This window comes from Fragaria vesca, linkage group LG2, assembly GCF_000184155.1.
Source record: "Fragaria vesca subsp. vesca linkage group LG2, FraVesHawaii_1.0, whole genome shotgun sequence".
In the NCBI taxonomy this organism is placed as follows: Eukaryota; Viridiplantae; Streptophyta; class Magnoliopsida; order Rosales; family Rosaceae; genus Fragaria; species Fragaria vesca.
In genome coordinates, this window is record NC_020492.1 from 9,263,943 (window position 1) to 9,281,393 (window position 17,451).

Below are 17,451 nucleotides of genomic sequence, written 5' to 3' on the forward strand. Positions count from 1 at the left end.
CCGGTACTTAATTACCTGTGGCAGTATCAGCACTAGCTGCAGATGCCACAATACTTAAGCTCGCAATTGCTTCAGTTAAACCACCGTAAACGATGCTTTTGATGATTTCCAACCTCTTATTAGTAGCATCTCGTGGTGGCAATAGTGGCATTTGATCATCTGGCACAGTAATAACTGTTGACAATACAAAGAATCGAGAAAAACCAAAAGTGAGAACAACTATATATAACGATCTTTTGAACGTAGGTGTACGTGAATTAATAGAATGATGATTATCATAGAATTTAACTACACCAAAAAAGTTTATCCGAGAATTGCCTAAAAGTATTAGAAAATGTTTACCTTGCTCAGTAGGGACTGGTCGATCTCGACGAAAGATCCAATCGCCTGTCGAAGTGAAAGAAATGGAAATGGAAACCGTGTTTTTGGTATACAACATTACAATATAGATATATAGAACGCAATAGAAACACAAATTCTCATATAACAGATTGAATTCACAAACATGAAAGATTACCTGCATGAAATAGGAGACTAAAGCACGAAGTGCATCTGACTGGTGGTTCTTCTGTCACTTGAGGACGTAGTGGAGTAAGAGGTTCTTCTAGCTCAGAAGGTGTTGGACTAAGAGGTTCTTCCGGCCAATGAATAAGTGGTGAAGGAAGTTTTGGTTCGCTTTCGCCAATTAGAACCTCGGTGATGCAAGCTTTGCAATTAGGACAGTAGAATTCCTGTGCAGCCGTCTTCTCAAACACCCCTGCAAGATCTGTCAACTTCACTTTCTGATGCTTAGCCGGTATTCCATTTTCCTCAGTGGACTGCTTGGAATTAGATGATGAAGAACCAAGATCCTTGTGCTTCCTAGTATCCTCATCTTGGTGGTCGGTCTCAACTCTCTTTTGAAGACGTACGTTCACTATCTCGGAAGTAAGAGAATCATCTCCACCATGGGAGCTAGATCCATACAGTAGATTAGTACCTGAAAAGTCCAGCAATTGATTTCAATTTATATTCCTATACTGAATCCCAAAGCATATTTAGTAGATTGGTCAATTAAATAGACGTCTTTCTCTCTTATTATCAATCAATAAGACAGTTAAAACATGAAAATTTTCATTCTGTACATCACTTCTGACAGTTTAATTTAGTACGTCAACATAATAATAAACCCATTTACAAATTGGTCGAATATATTTTTACCTCCACTAATTGTATCAGAGAGCATGTCATGAGAACCATTTCTTGGGCTTCCCTCGCCTTCTTCTAAGGAATAGACAACAATATTCCCACCATTACCATTAGTACTGGTGGTAATGTCCGTGTTGCTGTTTTGAAGAGGCAGCCTCTCTAATGTTGCTTCCATTCTCGATCAGTTAAGAGCTAGGACAGACAATCTCAGTTGCTTTATCGTGAATAATGAAGGTTTATGACCTTGCTTGTGTGAACTCTAATATATATGCATTAGAGTGTGACGTCATGATAGTTCTACAAGACTAAATTTAATTAACTTTTTTTTTTGCCAATAATTGTTAATGACTAGCTGACTTCAGATTAATTTTTCTGAGTTGGTTATTCAAGTTGATGAGCTATGTGGTTGTGTAAACTACGTAAGGTGATCAAGAATAATCTTTATAAAAGATTTATATATGTATACATATACAAAGACTTCGCATTAAGAAGATAAGAAAGATCGAGTAACATGCCTTTGTAAGCACAGATCCAGTTTGAGATGGAAATTGAAGAAATGAACAGCAGAATACATTTTGTACATGTTTTGGTTCATTAATTGGTCTACGTTTTCATTAATCTATTTTCTCCTTGGAGAAGTTTTGGTTTACTTACCATCACTTCCTCATTTCATACCTACCAAATGTTATTGAAGTTGAACGACCAAACAGAAAACTGATAGAACAGGCTGAACAGCCCTCTTGATCTATGTGTGTCCTTACTCCTTGAGTCATTTTCTTTGGGGATAATGTCCTTCACTTTTCAGTGGTTCACAAATTTGAGCCAAAAACCATGTGTGATCCAGTTTTTTTAACCAAACTCAGTTTATCACTTCATGGAGCTCTCCAACTAATAGTTAGATTAGACGATCAACACCGATATGGGTACGTAATACAAAAGAATTTTTTTTTTTGTTCTGAAAAAAAAAAGACAGAGACAATCAAGATATTGGAATTTCTACATGTGAGACACATGATTTGGATCCATTCCAATGTTGACAAACCTATTATTAACTGAGTGATTGAGAAAGATCTGAAGGAGACAAAGAAATTTTTGAATTCAAAGTTTCTCTGCACTACTAATTTAACAAACAAAAAGCCTACATGTGATTACACATGATTGATCAAAGGTTGTCAAAATACTTGAATCTAATTGGTGGATGATTGCCACCATTAGATTATGGTAAGTTATCTACCTTAATTTCGATTTGGATTCTCGTTTTGGGAGCAAATAGACCTTTTTTTTTTTTAAATGGGTTGACTCTTGACTATATTGAGCATCAACTTATGGAGAACACGCTTGAGTCTATAAAAATTTATATATAAGATAACGGACAAGCAAGATAACATATCCAAGCCACATCTAACTCATTAAAATCAAAATGGCCGCTCACCGAACAAGAAGATTAACCGAGCAAGGATATTTTCCCCTCTAAGTACAATATAATCATCTAGCTAGCCTAATTTGTCTAACACTCAATTGTGGTACAAATATCAACTAGAGTGTCTTAGAGTAGCTTATAGAAAATACTCATGCCTAATATAGCTCGTGTCCAGAATGTCTTGTTTTTAGGCCTCTAAACAGATACCCTTCTCTTTCCCCATGAGGTCGAAGCCAATGCTTGCGTGGGACTCTTTCGCTTCCAAACGACCTCGGCATCAAATTGCTCTACTCGCTTGGAATTCTTTTCACGTCTCTCAAAATTTTGGGGACTTGGAAGCTATGTTTCAAATACCCCCCATCAAGTGTAAATTTAGTTCTCAATTACAAGTTTTATGGTGGGGAATGATGGGAGCCGTCGTTTATGAAATTTGGTTCGCTCGGAATGCTTTTCGCTTCAGAGAAATCTACATATCGGCTTCTTCTATTGCACAGGCTGTGATTTGTCAGCTAAGCGTACCTTGTATAATACGGCTTTGTGCGATTGGAGTTCCAGCAAGGTTACCTTAATCCTAGCCTTATTATAAGAAGTTAAGGCCCATTAGGTTTTCAGACCCCACTATATAATGACGCTAAAACCTCCGACTCACACCCCTCCTAAAGGAAAGCCAAACCCTAGCGGCGGCCGAGTCGTCAACCAAATCCTGGCGGAACTTGAGCAACATGCCAAGAGCGGCAAAGAAACGAAGACTATCAAAGTCAGTATCCTCAAACAAAACCCTGCAGCATGGCAGCCGGAACTGGATTGACCTTCCGGACGACATCACCGCTTGGATTCTGTCACGTCTGTCAATGTTCGATATCCTAGAGAAAGCTCAGAGGGTGTGCCTGACATGGCGCCGGATCTGCAAGGACCCTCTGACGTGGCGCACCATCCGCATGGAGTTCGATATTCATCTTCGCCAAAAAAAGACCAATGGAAATTTCACTTCCCACAAAAGAAAAAAGAATCTGCGCAGATTTCATAACTTCAACGCACATAAGATGTGCGAACACGCCATTCATCTCAGCTTTGGCAATCTCGTCGATATCAGCATCCAGAACTGTGGCACAGATGAGCTCCTTCAACATATGACTGATAGGTATTTAGGGTTTATATTTATCTTAAAGTTTTTGCATTATGTGATTCTGCATTCTTGAGGTTCTATATGTTTATTTCGATGAATGTTTATTTTGTCTTTTTAATTTCAACAGTTCGAGGGGAATCAGACGCCTCAGTATTGTGTTTTCAGCTTACATAACAATGGAGGGACTGAGTAAAGTGGCTTCGAAGATTCCGCTGTTGGAGGATCTTGAAATCTCATACACACCAGAGAGTAGAATCCCTCCTTTCACAAAGTCACACGCAGAACACAAATATCTTGAAGTGATTGGCCGTTCCTGCCCTCTTTTGAAATCTTTGAGATCGAACAAGCACCGAGGTATCTTTGAACCCGAAGACAACGGTGACGCATTTGCGATAGCCAGAACAATGCATCGCTTACAGAAGCTCCAGCTTGTTGGAAATCGGCTGAACGATGAAGGTTTCCGCGCCATTCTTGAAGGTTGTCCGCGTCTTGAGTCACTTGATCTCCGAGAGTGTGGGCGTCTTCATCTGATGAATAATACGGGATGGCTTCCCAGTCTTGAAGATTTGGGAACAAGATGTTCTAAACAAATTAAAACACTGCGGCTTCCTCACGATTCTATAGATGACTATGAGCATCTTGCCATTGATAAAATTGTTCACAGACAATGCAATAAATATCTTAGATATATTGATATTAATATTTGAATTACTATCGGTGAAGCTTCTCCAGATGCAAGTTCTTCCAGGAATTCTTATGACTCAAGAAAGAACAGAAGTTCTGAAAAATCGATTTGAGAAAAACAGTAAAGTGATTACGACTTGCATAAATTACTTCGGTCTTTCTTTTTTTTTGACAGATTCAGACAGATTCAGCTAATGAATTTGGTAATTTTTACGGAGTGGATAGCTGTACTTGCTGTGCTCATGAGTCATGACAATTACATGTCAGTTGAGATCGAATGTGTAAGTATAGTGCTCCGATGAGGTCTTGATTGCAGACCTTGTTATTTTGTATGTTCAAAATTGGATTTTCTATTAACTATGGAAGTTAATAACTGCATGAAAATACAGAAGTAGCTCATAGTATGTAAAAGGTTCAAACCGTACGTTTAAGCAATGCAACTAAAATAATTTTTCACAATTTGATGACAAACTCACTAAACCGTTCACTATCTTGGCTCTAGATATTTGTGTCAAAATAGGTGAGGAATCTAAAGGGAGAAGGTGGTGGTATTATTCTTTCCATGATTATGTAAAATCGATTTGATCTGGTACTCAGGTACTCTTTATGAATCTCATGTATTTTGTATGGTATGTTTCATTTAAATCGTTAAAATTTAATTTTTATTAGTCATTAGATATTATGATTTTTTTCTTTAAATATTCAATCATCCTCAGATATAAATCTAAAAGTATATGAATGATTATTGCTTTATTCTTCACATTTATTTGATCCATCGCTGACCCAACCCGTCGAGCTCTGCATGTGTCAACGAGAACGAAGACGAAACATACAAGTGAAGAAAAGGGGAGGGCAAACCCGGCCCAAGCCCGCTCCATCTGGTCCAGATCCACCTGAAAACGGATGTGTGCCCAACCAGAAACGTCGACGTTTCAAGATTCAGTGGACAGATTGCAACCATGTGCTTGGCAGCAAAAGCCAGTGACTCTCCACTTGGCTCCCACTGTCCAGCTCTACCCCTATCCACTTGGCCCTCACACGCACGGTGCTCCGATCTCGCATCTCAGTGGCACTTTCGTCATTTCCACACTCCCCTCCTCCTCGGTCCCATCGCCCCCCATTTTTTTATATAACAGAGCTTTTTTCAAGTCACACAAAACCTCCTCCGTTGTCAAACCACCGCCTTTCGCCACCAAAAAAATTATATAAAAAAAAATGATGAAGCTTTCGTGCAATGCGGTGGACCAAATCCACGGCGGGGCCCAATGCTGCTTCCTGGGCCCGCAGAAGCGCCGGCCCGGCTACGCCCCTCGCCGGAAAGTAGCTCCGGCTTCGGTTGTTCCGTGCGCGAGTTCTTTGAAGAAAAAGGGGATTGTGGCGGTGGTGTCGGACAGGGGAGCGGTTGGGGCGGAGAATGGGCCGGGTCGGGTCGAACCCATGAGCCTGGCGGACCGGCTGAGGCAGGGGAGCTTGGCGGAGGACGGCAAGTCGTATAAGGAGTGTTTTATTGTGAGGAGCTATGAGGTTGGGATGAACAAGACTGCTACTGTCGAGACCATTGCCAATCTGTTACAGGTTTGATTTTATGAAATTCAAATTCAATTGAGTCAAATGCCCCAATGTGTCTATGATTTTTTAATTTTTTTAACAATTGGAGCATGTGGGATTGTTGGATTTGATATGTTTAGGCCAAATTTGAGGGCTTTTGGTGGATTGGGGTTGTTCAATTTGCTGCTTTCATACATGCATTTATGAAATTTTGGAATTCTGTGATTTATTGCTCCAACTGTATATGATAATCTAAGTTGTAGTTTAATCTGAGTTCTAGACTCTTAATGGTAGTGAAAGTTCAAAATTCACCTATGGAAGCTTATCAGATATTTGAGCAGTGTAATTCTGAGTGTTAGTCAAGTAATTTTAGTTTCAATAGATTTAAACTTCAGTTTCTTGACAAGATTTAAGGACATCGGTCATTTTAGTGACACAAAAGCTGATTAACCTGTTATTGGCATTGCTGTCATGAGTTTTGTGCACCATTTTACCGTGAGGATTGGAAATGCAGGAGGTTGGATGCAACCATGCTCAAGTTGTGGGGTTTTCAACCGACGGGTTTGCCACGACCACCACCATGAGGAAATTGCATCTAATATGGGTTACCGCTCGCATGCACATTGAAATCTACAAATATCCAGCTTGGTGGGATTTTTTTTGTCTACGTTTTGGTTTTTGTTTGGATTTGAATCCATCAAGTGTAATCTTATAATGTGTATATGTGCAACAGGAGTGATGTTGTTGAAATAGAAACGTGGTGCCAAGGGGAAGGAAGAATTGGAACGAGACGTGATTGGATAATCAAGGACTATGCAACTGGGAAAGTTATTGGAAGAGCGACAAGGTGCATGTTTCTGCTTATTGTCGTACAAAATCTTCAAACATGTTTAAGAAAAAATGATATCAGTATAGAAAGCAATAAATTATTTTGTATTATATATTTTATACTGCAGAGAACATGTTAGTCAGTCATTGTATTGAGCCAGCTTACTCATACTCCCCGATGTAGTATACAGTGTGTCTAAACTGTTCGTGGCAGATTCATAATCTTTAGTTATTCCCTTTGCTTGTTGCAGCTTTGAAAGGATACCTAGTTACTGATACTTCTCCATCAGTTAGACACTCTTTAGTCTATTTGCAAGAGCATTTACCACCGCAATATATTCTCGATATTTTGTAAAGCCCATCTACCTTGAAAATCATAATTGAGGAGGTTTTTTGAATGTTTTTTTGTAGTTCTAATTTATTGTTTATCATCAAGTTATGTGGTTATGTGATGTGTTCTGAACCTTGACCACCTCTATGCATGATTTCAGCAAGTGGGTGATGATGAACCAAGACACCAGGAGGCTTCAGAAAGTCACTGATGATGTTCGCGAGGAGCATCTAGTTTTTGCTCCACGAGAACTAAGGTAAGAACCCTGTCTTATTTTTGAGGCCTTAATTATCAATTCTTTATAGCTTACTGACATGCCTGCAACCACGCAAATGTGCACAATCTTATTATTGGTTTTTGTGTTTGCATTGTAGATTAGCGTTCCCAGAGCCAAACAATAGTAGCTTGAAGAAAATTGCTAAACTGGAAGATCCTGCCGAGTATTCCAGACTAGGACTTGTGGTAAGGTCTTATTGTCTTATTGTTAGTTCTAGGTTCTTGATTTAGTTCAGTGCTCTCAGTATACCTTCATATTTCTCAGCCAAGGAGAGCGGACCTGGACATGAACCAGCATGTTAATAATGTCACCTACATCGGTTGGGTCCTAGAGGTCAGTTGCATTTATGTTTAATGTAGAATTCTATCATGTGGTTTTATGGTCACAAATTATCATTTGTCTCATAAGATATTATCTTCTTACAACAGAGCATGCCTCAAGAAGTCATTGATAGCCATGAACTTCAGACCATCACCTTAGATTACAGGCGGGAGTGTCAACAAGATGACATAGTTGATTCCCTTACTAATGTGGAACATGTAGAGAATGCTGAAGCAATTTTGGGTTCGAAAGGAACAAATGGGTCTCCTGCTGCATCAGAAAATCGAAACGACTACCGTCAATTCTTGCATCTACTGAGAATATCAGGCGATGGGTCAGAAATAAACAGAGGACGCACAGTGTGGAGAAAGAAGCCTGCAAGATGAGGATATCAATTTATCTGTTTGGCATCACCTGTTTTTGGTTAGTTTTTGTTTCTGGTTTCCTATGTTTTTGTCCATTGTATGAGAGGTTTTGTTTCTAGTTAATGTCAGCTTCATAGTTTATAATCAAAGCTTTTCCAATTGTCATCGTGCACTGCTGTGAATATATTCTCAAAGAATATTCACCATTTTATGTTGTATGTGACATTTTAAATAGTAACTCATCTTCATTGGAATGTAATATTACTAGGGTCAAGCTTCAATAATAATTATTTGCTGCCGCATTTGCGTCTTGTGATTTTCATCTCCTGTTCAGATTGCTAGACTTCAATAGTTTTTGAGATGTGACGTTCAAATACTACAACGGTTAACTGCTACATTTTCTAACAGTGGAGTTATTTCCATTTCAAAGAAATGAGCATCTTAATGCTGCTGCAGAAGTTTTTCTGGTAATGAATTTGTTGAACCAATGGGGCCATGAAGCTATGTATGAAGTTACCAGTGTGTCCCGACTATCATCATCATCAGAACAACGTAACAGCGACCAGAAATGACTCGTGATCATGGGTTCTTGATTTAACAACCACAGTTGCCCACTGAACAAGTATCAATCTATATAGACCAAAATCTCCATGAACATCAGCCCCAAAATGATTATGCCTCAATTTTCAAACTCTACAGAGCCAACACACACCAATCAAAGAGTAAATGAAAATATTTGGAATGGAGGAGACAATGGCATTGCTCATTGTTACACCTTGGGGCCTTTCTAGGGGTTCTGAAGCTGGAAACTGAAAGAGGAGGTCTATAATCCTACAAGGTTAGCACTTAGCAATTGGCCTTTGCCATTCTTTCGGGGGATACGGATTTGGGTGGCCATTTCCTCCTTGATGCAGGCGCGGAGCCAGGTGCAACATTGGTGGGGCTCAAGCCCAACCAAGATTTCAAAAATGAACTTTTTAGCATGTGTTATTCTAGTGCATCTCAAGTTTTTTCAGTGGTGGTTTAACATTTTAGTTAATTCCCAACCCACCTGAGTTCGAACTTGTCCATACTCATCTAATAATCATCTTTTTCCTTTTCTCCTCTTGCATACTAGGCTCAAAGGCTTCCTTTTTTCCTTTTTTCTAGGCACAAATTGGTCAATGGGCTTCTCTTTTGGGTAGTTTTGGATCTTCATTTTCATAAGGTCTCTATCTTCAGGTGATTATAATTTTTCTTTGAGATATTATCACACATTTGTTTTACCCTTTATTTTCATATGAGATTCTCAATCCTTTTTTTTTTTTTTCTCTTTTAATCGATTAAACAGTAATTTCAGATACGTTCTCATATTTTGTGTCTCAAAAGAGTGTACCATATAATATATTTTCATTATATATTTTCGTTGCCGAAAATATATTTTTGTTTAAAATTATCATATTATATTATAAATTTTGTTTTAAAAATTTATAGGCAAGAAAAAGAAAATTTCAAGCCCACCTAGTTTATGAATCTTGGATCCGCCACTGCCTTGATGTGTGGGAGGACGGGGTTTCAGAGGTTCCCACGGGATTAAGGATGCACATATCAAGGCATGGCAACCGCAAGAAAGGAGGCATTCCTGACTCAAACACTATGGCTTGATGATTTGATGAGAAAATGTGGCTTGAGTTGATTAGGATGGCAATAGGGCGGGTTCGGGATGGAGATCATAATATCATCCCATCCCGGATCCATTCTCCTCTCCCCCTCACAATAACAAAAAATGATATATGTAAAATGAGTTATATATGGTAAACATCCAAGTTTATTTAAATATAAAAAAAATCCAAATACCATAGCTCGTCTCTGGGACGAAACCAAAGGTGTGCTAGAGTATGCTGCAGCACACCCCAACTTTCAGATCAAAATTTTTTTAGTCTATATATATGTATAGAGTGCGGCTATTAGGACCTCCAAATTTGCTCACTTGATCTCACTTTATTGTGAATTATTAAATAACATATTTATCCTCTTACATAATGACTGTTAAGGACACTAATTATACAAAAAGTAATATTACATTTATTCTCTCTAAACTTTCTAATTCAATAATAATGGATTGCCTTTTATTATTTTCCTTATTGATTTTTATTTTCTAGTTTACCACATACTTATTAAAACATTTATATATTTATATTATCATACATGTCACATACTTATACAAAGTGAAAAAATATTTTTACAAAAATTATGATCTATCAATTATTAAAATAATTTATCATCATGACTATAAGAACAAAAAATGTAAACTTACAAAAAAAATAGTATATTTAAAATAGAAATACAAAAATATAGAATAATTCATGTAAGAACATTCTTTTGATGACCGATAAATAAAATTTGAAACACAATCTTTTTTTTTTTTTAATTTTAAAGAGCAAATAGCATGATTCGAATGAACTTTTCTCGAAAATTGATGTCATTGAAAATTATTTCTTACAATTTGATCAAAAAAATGAATGTCTCTAGTGACATTTTATGCAAAATAAAAAAATACAAAAAATAAAGAAAATGAAGAAATCAAGGTCGGGAATGAAGATTTGCATTAAAAAGAAAAAGAAAAAAATTAAAGAATGGAAGTTGGGAATGGACGTTCTCACATGCAAAAAGAAAAAAAAAGAATTGGAGGTATAGTGAGTAAATAAGAGGTGTAATGAGTAATATACTAATTAATATATATGTGAATTATATAAACAAGGCTATTTTAGGAATTTGAAAGGAGGTCTAATGAGAAAATATATGCTTGTATTTAAAAGTAAAATGGAGGTGTAGAGAGAATGAGAGGTATACTGAGCAAATTTAGAGGTCTCAATAGTCGCACTCATATGTATATCATCACCATCACCACTCAAAAGGACTATTGTATTGCATGTTCTTTTCAGTTTTATTTTTCTTTAGTTATATGTGTCTTTTATTGATTAATGTTAGTATGTGCGTTGCTTTTCCTCTACTGCCCTGACCAATTGGTTCTTGCTTTGCTAGCTAGTTCCCTTATTTTTTCTGGTTCATGTTTAGTTCTAGTTTTGATATTGGTAAATAAGGAAAACAGTGATGTAAAAATTAATTTGATAAAGAAAAGTCACGCTCTAGGTTTTCTCTCTAGGGTTTTTGAGACTTTTAGCAAAACACAAATTCGGTAACCATGGTTGACGAGGTTTGAAGACTTGCAGCAGCGCTGGCGATCTCTGAGAATGGAAAGGTCTCATTCGAGGCTGCAGGAGCGGCGGCTTTTGCGGTCACTCATATGCGGTTGGGCGGCTCCTATTGCCGAAGAAGAAGGTGGAGCCACGAGCTTTCATGGCAACGATGGGGTCGCTTTGGGGGCTGAGAAACCATCTGACGATCCTTCCCCAAGGAGATCGGTACGTCTTACGGTTCCAGGAGGAGGCGGATCGCAAAGAACTTCTCAAGAGTGGCCCTTAGTTTTATGGGAAGACGGTATTCGCTTTGGCGGAGTATGATGGCAGATCTGATGCTGTCTTGGTGCCTATCACCTCTGTCCCGGTTTGGGTTAAGGTATTCGGTTTACCTATGGATCTATGGACGAAGAAGGCTCTCTATATGGTGGGTTGTATGCTTGGTAAGGTCATTCACCATGACAACCAATGTCTGATCCATGGAAAGAAGGCTAGGGTTCGGATCGAACACCAAATTTCTTCCCCTGTGAAGCAAGCTTTCCCTCCCATGTTGTTTGAATTTGGTAAAGGTAAAGATCTGATTGCAACCATGCTCACTTTCAAGTACGAACGTATGTGTGGTTTTTGCAGGGTCCGCCGAACATGTCGAAGGCGGTGCTGCACTCTGGGGAAGGTTCTCGGGATAACCCTACGCCTAACCCTAGTTCAGTCGCTAGCGTGACCAATCCTTTCCCGGCTTCAGGTTTCATCTTGTCAAAGCCTAGCATATCTGCGGCTCAATTGACGGCCTCTCTGCAATTCTTGCAGAAGTCAGCAGCGCCTCGAACTGTTCCTGCTATTCCAACGGTGGTGATACCTTTAGGCCTTATGCTCTCTGGCAAGAAACGATCTGCAGCAATGGTGATGCTTGAGGACCTTGGGAAACACTCAAAAGCAGTGCTACTGTGACAGAGGATGGGGTTGCAGAACTCGGACCTGTCCTTGAACTCTCCCTCCCTCATTTGGCTGGTTCCTTGGTGATCTCTACACCAAAGAAACGCAAAGTGGGTCGACCATATGGCAAAAAGAACAAACCGAAGGTTGTGGAGATTAATCCTTGGAAGTTGGAGGCAAATGCCAAGGCAAAGAGTTCCAAGAAGAAGAGGTCCTTTGGTTCTACAAGACATACTCTGACCTTGGGAGATGAGGACTCGGCCAGCACTGCCTCAGAGATTATGGCGGTGGAGGCGATAGAGGATCAGGGGGATGTTCCCTCCATGTAGGACTGCTCCGGATCTTGGAATAAAATGCTAGGATTGGTCTCTCCAATTCTTTCTGCCAGGTGCTAGTTTTCTAGTTGTTTTTGGTTTATATTTGAGTACTCTCATGGTATAGGATGCTCTTGCATGACATCAGTTCTCGTGCCCTTGCGGGCATGTCATGTTGTAACTGCCTTTTCTTTTTCGGTTTATTAAAGGCTTGACATACATTTTTATCAACAAAAAAAAAAAAGAAAAAAAAAAAGGAAAACAGTGATGTCAAAGTTAGGACTCAATTGAAGATATTCAATTCCTGACTTTGATTTCTGAAACGAATTGGAATGTGTTTTGCTTCTTCACTTGATACTTGATAGTGATGCATATACTTGTATACAATACATCTATCTGGACACCTAGCTATTTAGGTTTTTGAAGACATGAATACAACCATTTCATGCACTAAACATTACGAGAGGCACAAGCTCAACCAAGCCACCTGGGAAGAAGAAGACTCTGCCAGTAGTGAAAATTTCAAATCATAGATATACATGTTATGGACGTACATGAAATATATGGGAACAACTTGTAACAACCATGCAGTCATGCATACAGTATAAATTATCTTCAAATCAATTACAGACCTCTGCCATTATTTTGAGAAGAGTAGTGACGATGATATATAATCATGAAGAATTTACTTTGATCTTTTCTGAAGAATTTACTAATCATGATATATAATCATCAATTTATTTTAATTGTGCATGTTTTTGATACGTACGTGGTGATTTTCTCCATGCACGACGAGGAAATCAATACCTCGTCCAAAACCAGGTAGCAGCTAGGAATCTAGGATTCTATTGAAATCAAGTAATCGGAATCTTTGATATATGCATCATACCATTCCCTCTAAAGATGTAGCACTCAAACCACAAATCAAGCAAGTATATATAATAATTTTGATATGCAGACCAGTTTATGCAGATTGATGATAAAATCGAGTATGTAGATTATCTCTAAGATATACGATTTATTATTTCAGGCAAATTTTGGAGCTGAAATCAAGTAGTGAGTGAATGTTTGATACGATGATATTCTCAATCCTTCCTGAAACAAACTTAGGTACCGAGTTTTCTACACATATATATATACAGGCCAATTAAGCATAACTCTGCATAACTGATCCCCAAGACCTTTTCAGTACGTAGAACTCCTCGAGAAATTAAGATCATGACGAACCCAGTTTTACCTGTTGATGTACAGATAAGGCTAACGGACAGTAATTCCTTCGTGTACCATGGGCAACGACAGGTAGCTAATGATCGTATCGTAATTCCCATAACCAAATTCCGTAGGGTACTCTCGGCAGGAGAGAAGGGCCTGATGCGGCAGCAGCAGCAGCCGTTGGCGGTGGGTTTGATTGAATCCGGAAACGGTGGCTTTTTCGCTATGAACGTGAAATATGAAGAAGGCAGATATATTTTGGTGCATGATCCACAAGCTGTAGTCTATACTTTTAGGAATGGGGTGGAGCTTCACTTATGGTCGTATAGAGACGCATACAATGCTCTTTGTTTTATACTACATGATTAATTACAGTCATTAATCTGGTGTCTTAGGCTCGTCGTTCTCTTAATTTGTTTTCGTTTCTTCGTTTCGTATGATCGACTCTACGATCAATTATGTAGACGGAGAAGAACTTTTTATATTAAATTTGATGATGTGTTACTATGTAATTTTTTTTGTTCTAATTGTCTGATTAATGAGTTCTATTGATTACGGCTTTAAAAGTTGTCTTTTGTCTATCTAATTTCAATAACGTCTTTTCTTTTTTGAGCTTTTATTCATATCTTTCAAAATTACACTTGAACCTCTCGTCGTTTGTAAATGATAGTTAAATTGGTCCTCTCGTGTCGTATATAATATATACTACCAATAAAGACACAAAAAAGAGAAACAATAAGTGTAGTACTTCAATTTAGAAAAAGCTCTCTCCCCCATTAACATAAACCCTAAAAGCCCAAAGTACTTAATATTGTTCAGTTTCAGTGAACCATGTTAATGATTTTCTACTATGATAGAATACACCATTGGTGACCTAATGGAGATTGATAAGCCAACATAGAAAATCGGCAAGCTCCATGTTAGATAGGGTTGAAATTTCGCTACAAAAACTAATGTCTAGCTTTCAAGACGTGGTATGTGCATGGTCGAAGATGGCACTGAGCATAATTTCAATGCAAATTAATTGTGTTTGAGGACGGAGCTGTGACTATCTCTCCAAATTAATTAATAAATTGTGTTTGAGCCTTGCTGTGGGGAAGAACAATCTGAACTTAACTTCCACCAAATCAGGGTTAGGCCTTGTGGAGGTTGAAGAACATAAGAAAAAGAAACGTGGTCGTCCTGCAAGTGTAGCAAAAGTAGTAAGCTATCTTATGGAGAGAAGAAAAAAATTGAAGAAAACAGTGAAAGGAAGAAAAGTACGTGCTCGCAGGAATGTAGAGGAAAATTTTGACAAGCATGAAGCGAGTGGCACCTCCAACCCGAAAGGGAAGGAGAAGGTTTTATTCTCATTCTGTTAAATTCTGAGGTTAAGTCTCTATGAAGCAGCTTATTCTCTACAAGTTTTTTATGAAACTATCTACAAAGTAGTGAAGTACTTGTACGTGTGTTAGGCAAGTAGATACAATTGTGGTACATGATTGTGGTTTAAGTACCACAATTTCGATTTAGATACATAATATTATTGTAGGAGGCGAAATTAAGTTTCGATTAGAGACTCGTTTAATTGTGAACATATCAGATTCAAAATTATTATACTTAGTTTCTTAGGTTTAATTCGACATGGTTGGATTTTTCTTTTGGAAGTCTTGTAGACTGTAGCTAGTTGACTCATGATCTATTGCATTCATCTTCTATTCAAAAAATATATATATGTATATGTAAACCTAAAAACTGAGGGGTTTCAATTCAAAACAACAACGAAGTGTGATGATCCTAATTGTTGAGAATCAATTAACTATCTCAAATAATTTATCTGCAGAAGTCAAAAGGCTGAGTGTAAAATTCAATGTATACACTTTTAACACTTTGAATAATTGTTGCTGCTCTTCTTGTAATAGTTAAGTTCTATTCATTTCAAGCAATCAACATCCTAGTTAATGCTGCTGATTACATGTCTATTTCGTAACCAACCGGTGAAATCAATTGGGGTTATCAATCCATCAATGAAGTTACCAACTATTCCTAGCTATATATGATCATCTACCTAATACCACACCAGAATAGAATGCAAGTCATGATCATGGTTTATCTGGATTTAAAAACCAGAATAGCCCTCTCAACAATGACATTCCATAACGATCAGAATCTCCATGCAGACGCTAATGTTCATCATTCCTAAAATGATCATCTTCTCCATTATAAATAGAGCTAGCCTCAATAACAAAGCTCCACACAAAGCAAAGGAGGAAAAGTGAAAGAGAGGAAGATGAAAATAGTTAGTATGGAAAAAGCAAAAGCAATGCTCATCGTCACACTGCTCCTTGTGACATTTCTGGTGGGTTCTGAAGCTGGAAGGGAGATGATGAAACCGAAAGAGGAGGTCTATAACCCTAACTGGTTATGGGGATGGGGCCATTTCTGGCCTTGGTGGTGGTGGGGACTTCATCCATGGCTCGGAGCCTTAGACCATGGGCTCAAGGATGCCCCACACGGCTATGGCGGGAAAGGTGAGCTTCCTTACAGTCATAACAAAGGCAATGGCGGTGGCAATGGCGGTGGCGATGGCAATGGTGAGAAAGGTGACACTCCTGATCATGGAGGTGATGGTCATAACGGAGATGGTGGCAAGTATCCATAGTCACACAGATTTAGTTCTATGGCGTCAACATAAGCATATCACTACTACGTAAATAATGATACCATGTAATGGTTTCAGTTATCAAATAAATTATGCTTCAATATTTCCTTTGCTCTGCTCTCTTTGGTTCCAAGTTTATATAGTCCAGTCTTAGTGGTTTGTTGCCTGCTGGAATAAGCTATTCCAAACTTTTCGAGGTAAACACTGCAACAGCATCTAACACAAGATTAGCTTTAAACCCTAAACCCTTTTTCATCCTTTGCTCTGACCTCTGACCCTCATCTCTTACCTTAGATCATAGATTTTCACCGTCTGTTATCTTTTCTATCTGTTGCTTGCTGAATCATCATTCTTGGACTACCATAATTGTCAACATTCCACCACAAGGATAATCCCGTGTTAAGAGATAACACATAGTTTTGCTACGGAGTGACCTATGTAAAACCTATGTTAAGGGTGTCTAAGGTTGCCTATCAGCATGAAATGACAACTACAGTTTGATTCACATTGGCTGGTTCTTGGCTTGTTCTTGCTTGTAGTAAGTCACCTCTCCTGGATGTAATGTGCACAAGTTGTAGAGTAAGCTCAAGTTACACACTTGATAGGGCTCTATATAACTTCTGCAGTTCTGCATGGGTTGTAAGGTCTACAAATTTGAACTTTCGCGTTCACAATTTCAGACAAGATGCAACTGAAACATAATTACTGAAAAGGATGTCGCTAAATGTACCCAGCAAAGTACTTAGTGTACCCAGCAATACAAATTATTATGTTTATTTCCAGTATTACCCCTCAACCATCTATAATTTTGTAATTTACTATGACCAAAAAAATTTAGAAAAAGAAATAAATAACTGTCATTCTTATTTCCTTTCCCATGAATGCAGACGTTGTTTTGCCTCTTCCATCATTATTTCATTTCTTCTTCAATTCTTCCTTCTTATTTTGCTTCTTCTCTCTCAAGTTTGTTTCTTCATCTAATATCTCAAAGATGATGGAAGATATCAATATGGAACCTTAAAGTTGTTTGGAACCAGCAACTACGTACTTGGATTTGGTGCAGTTCCATCTCGATCAACTCTAC

The 17,451-nt window shown here is 38.2% G+C and overlaps 3 protein-coding genes across 3 annotated transcripts in view; 2 read left to right on the plus strand and 1 right to left on the minus strand.

Annotated features, from left to right (window-relative positions):
• Nucleotides 1-1,257, minus strand: part of LOC101313078 — a 3,289-nt gene extending 2,032 nt beyond the window's left edge. Inside the window, exons 1-4 of the mRNA XM_004290140.1 lie at nt 1,201-1,257; nt 518-979; nt 343-387; nt 16-174 (exon numbers count right to left, since the gene is read on the minus strand). Coding sequence (XP_004290188.1) covers nt 16-174; nt 343-387; nt 518-979; nt 1,201-1,225 — 691 coding nt within the window. The 5' untranslated portion in view covers nt 1,226-1,257. The remainder of the gene's footprint in view (nt 1-15; nt 175-342; nt 388-517; nt 980-1,200) is intronic.
• Nucleotides 1,258-3,330: 2,073 nt separating this feature from the next.
• LOC101303586 (putative F-box/LRR-repeat protein 23-like) lies at nt 3,331-4,441 on the plus strand. The gene is made up of 2 exons (XM_004292312.1): nt 3,331-3,749; nt 3,862-4,441. The coding sequence occupies exons 1-2, from the start codon at nt 3,331-3,333 to the stop codon at nt 4,439-4,441; spliced, it is 999 nt and encodes a 332-aa protein (XP_004292360.1).
• Nucleotides 4,442-5,591: 1,150 nt separating this feature from the next.
• LOC101313371 (oleoyl-acyl carrier protein thioesterase 1, chloroplastic-like) lies at nt 5,592-8,409 on the plus strand. The gene is made up of 7 exons (XM_004290141.1): nt 5,592-5,993; nt 6,481-6,614; nt 6,700-6,813; nt 7,286-7,381; nt 7,500-7,587; nt 7,667-7,735; nt 7,831-8,409. The coding sequence occupies exons 1-7, from the start codon at nt 5,634-5,636 to the stop codon at nt 8,107-8,109; spliced, it is 1,140 nt and encodes a 379-aa protein (XP_004290189.1). The 5' UTR covers nt 5,592-5,633; the 3' UTR covers nt 8,110-8,409.
• Nucleotides 8,410-17,451: the final 9,042 nt, after the last annotated feature.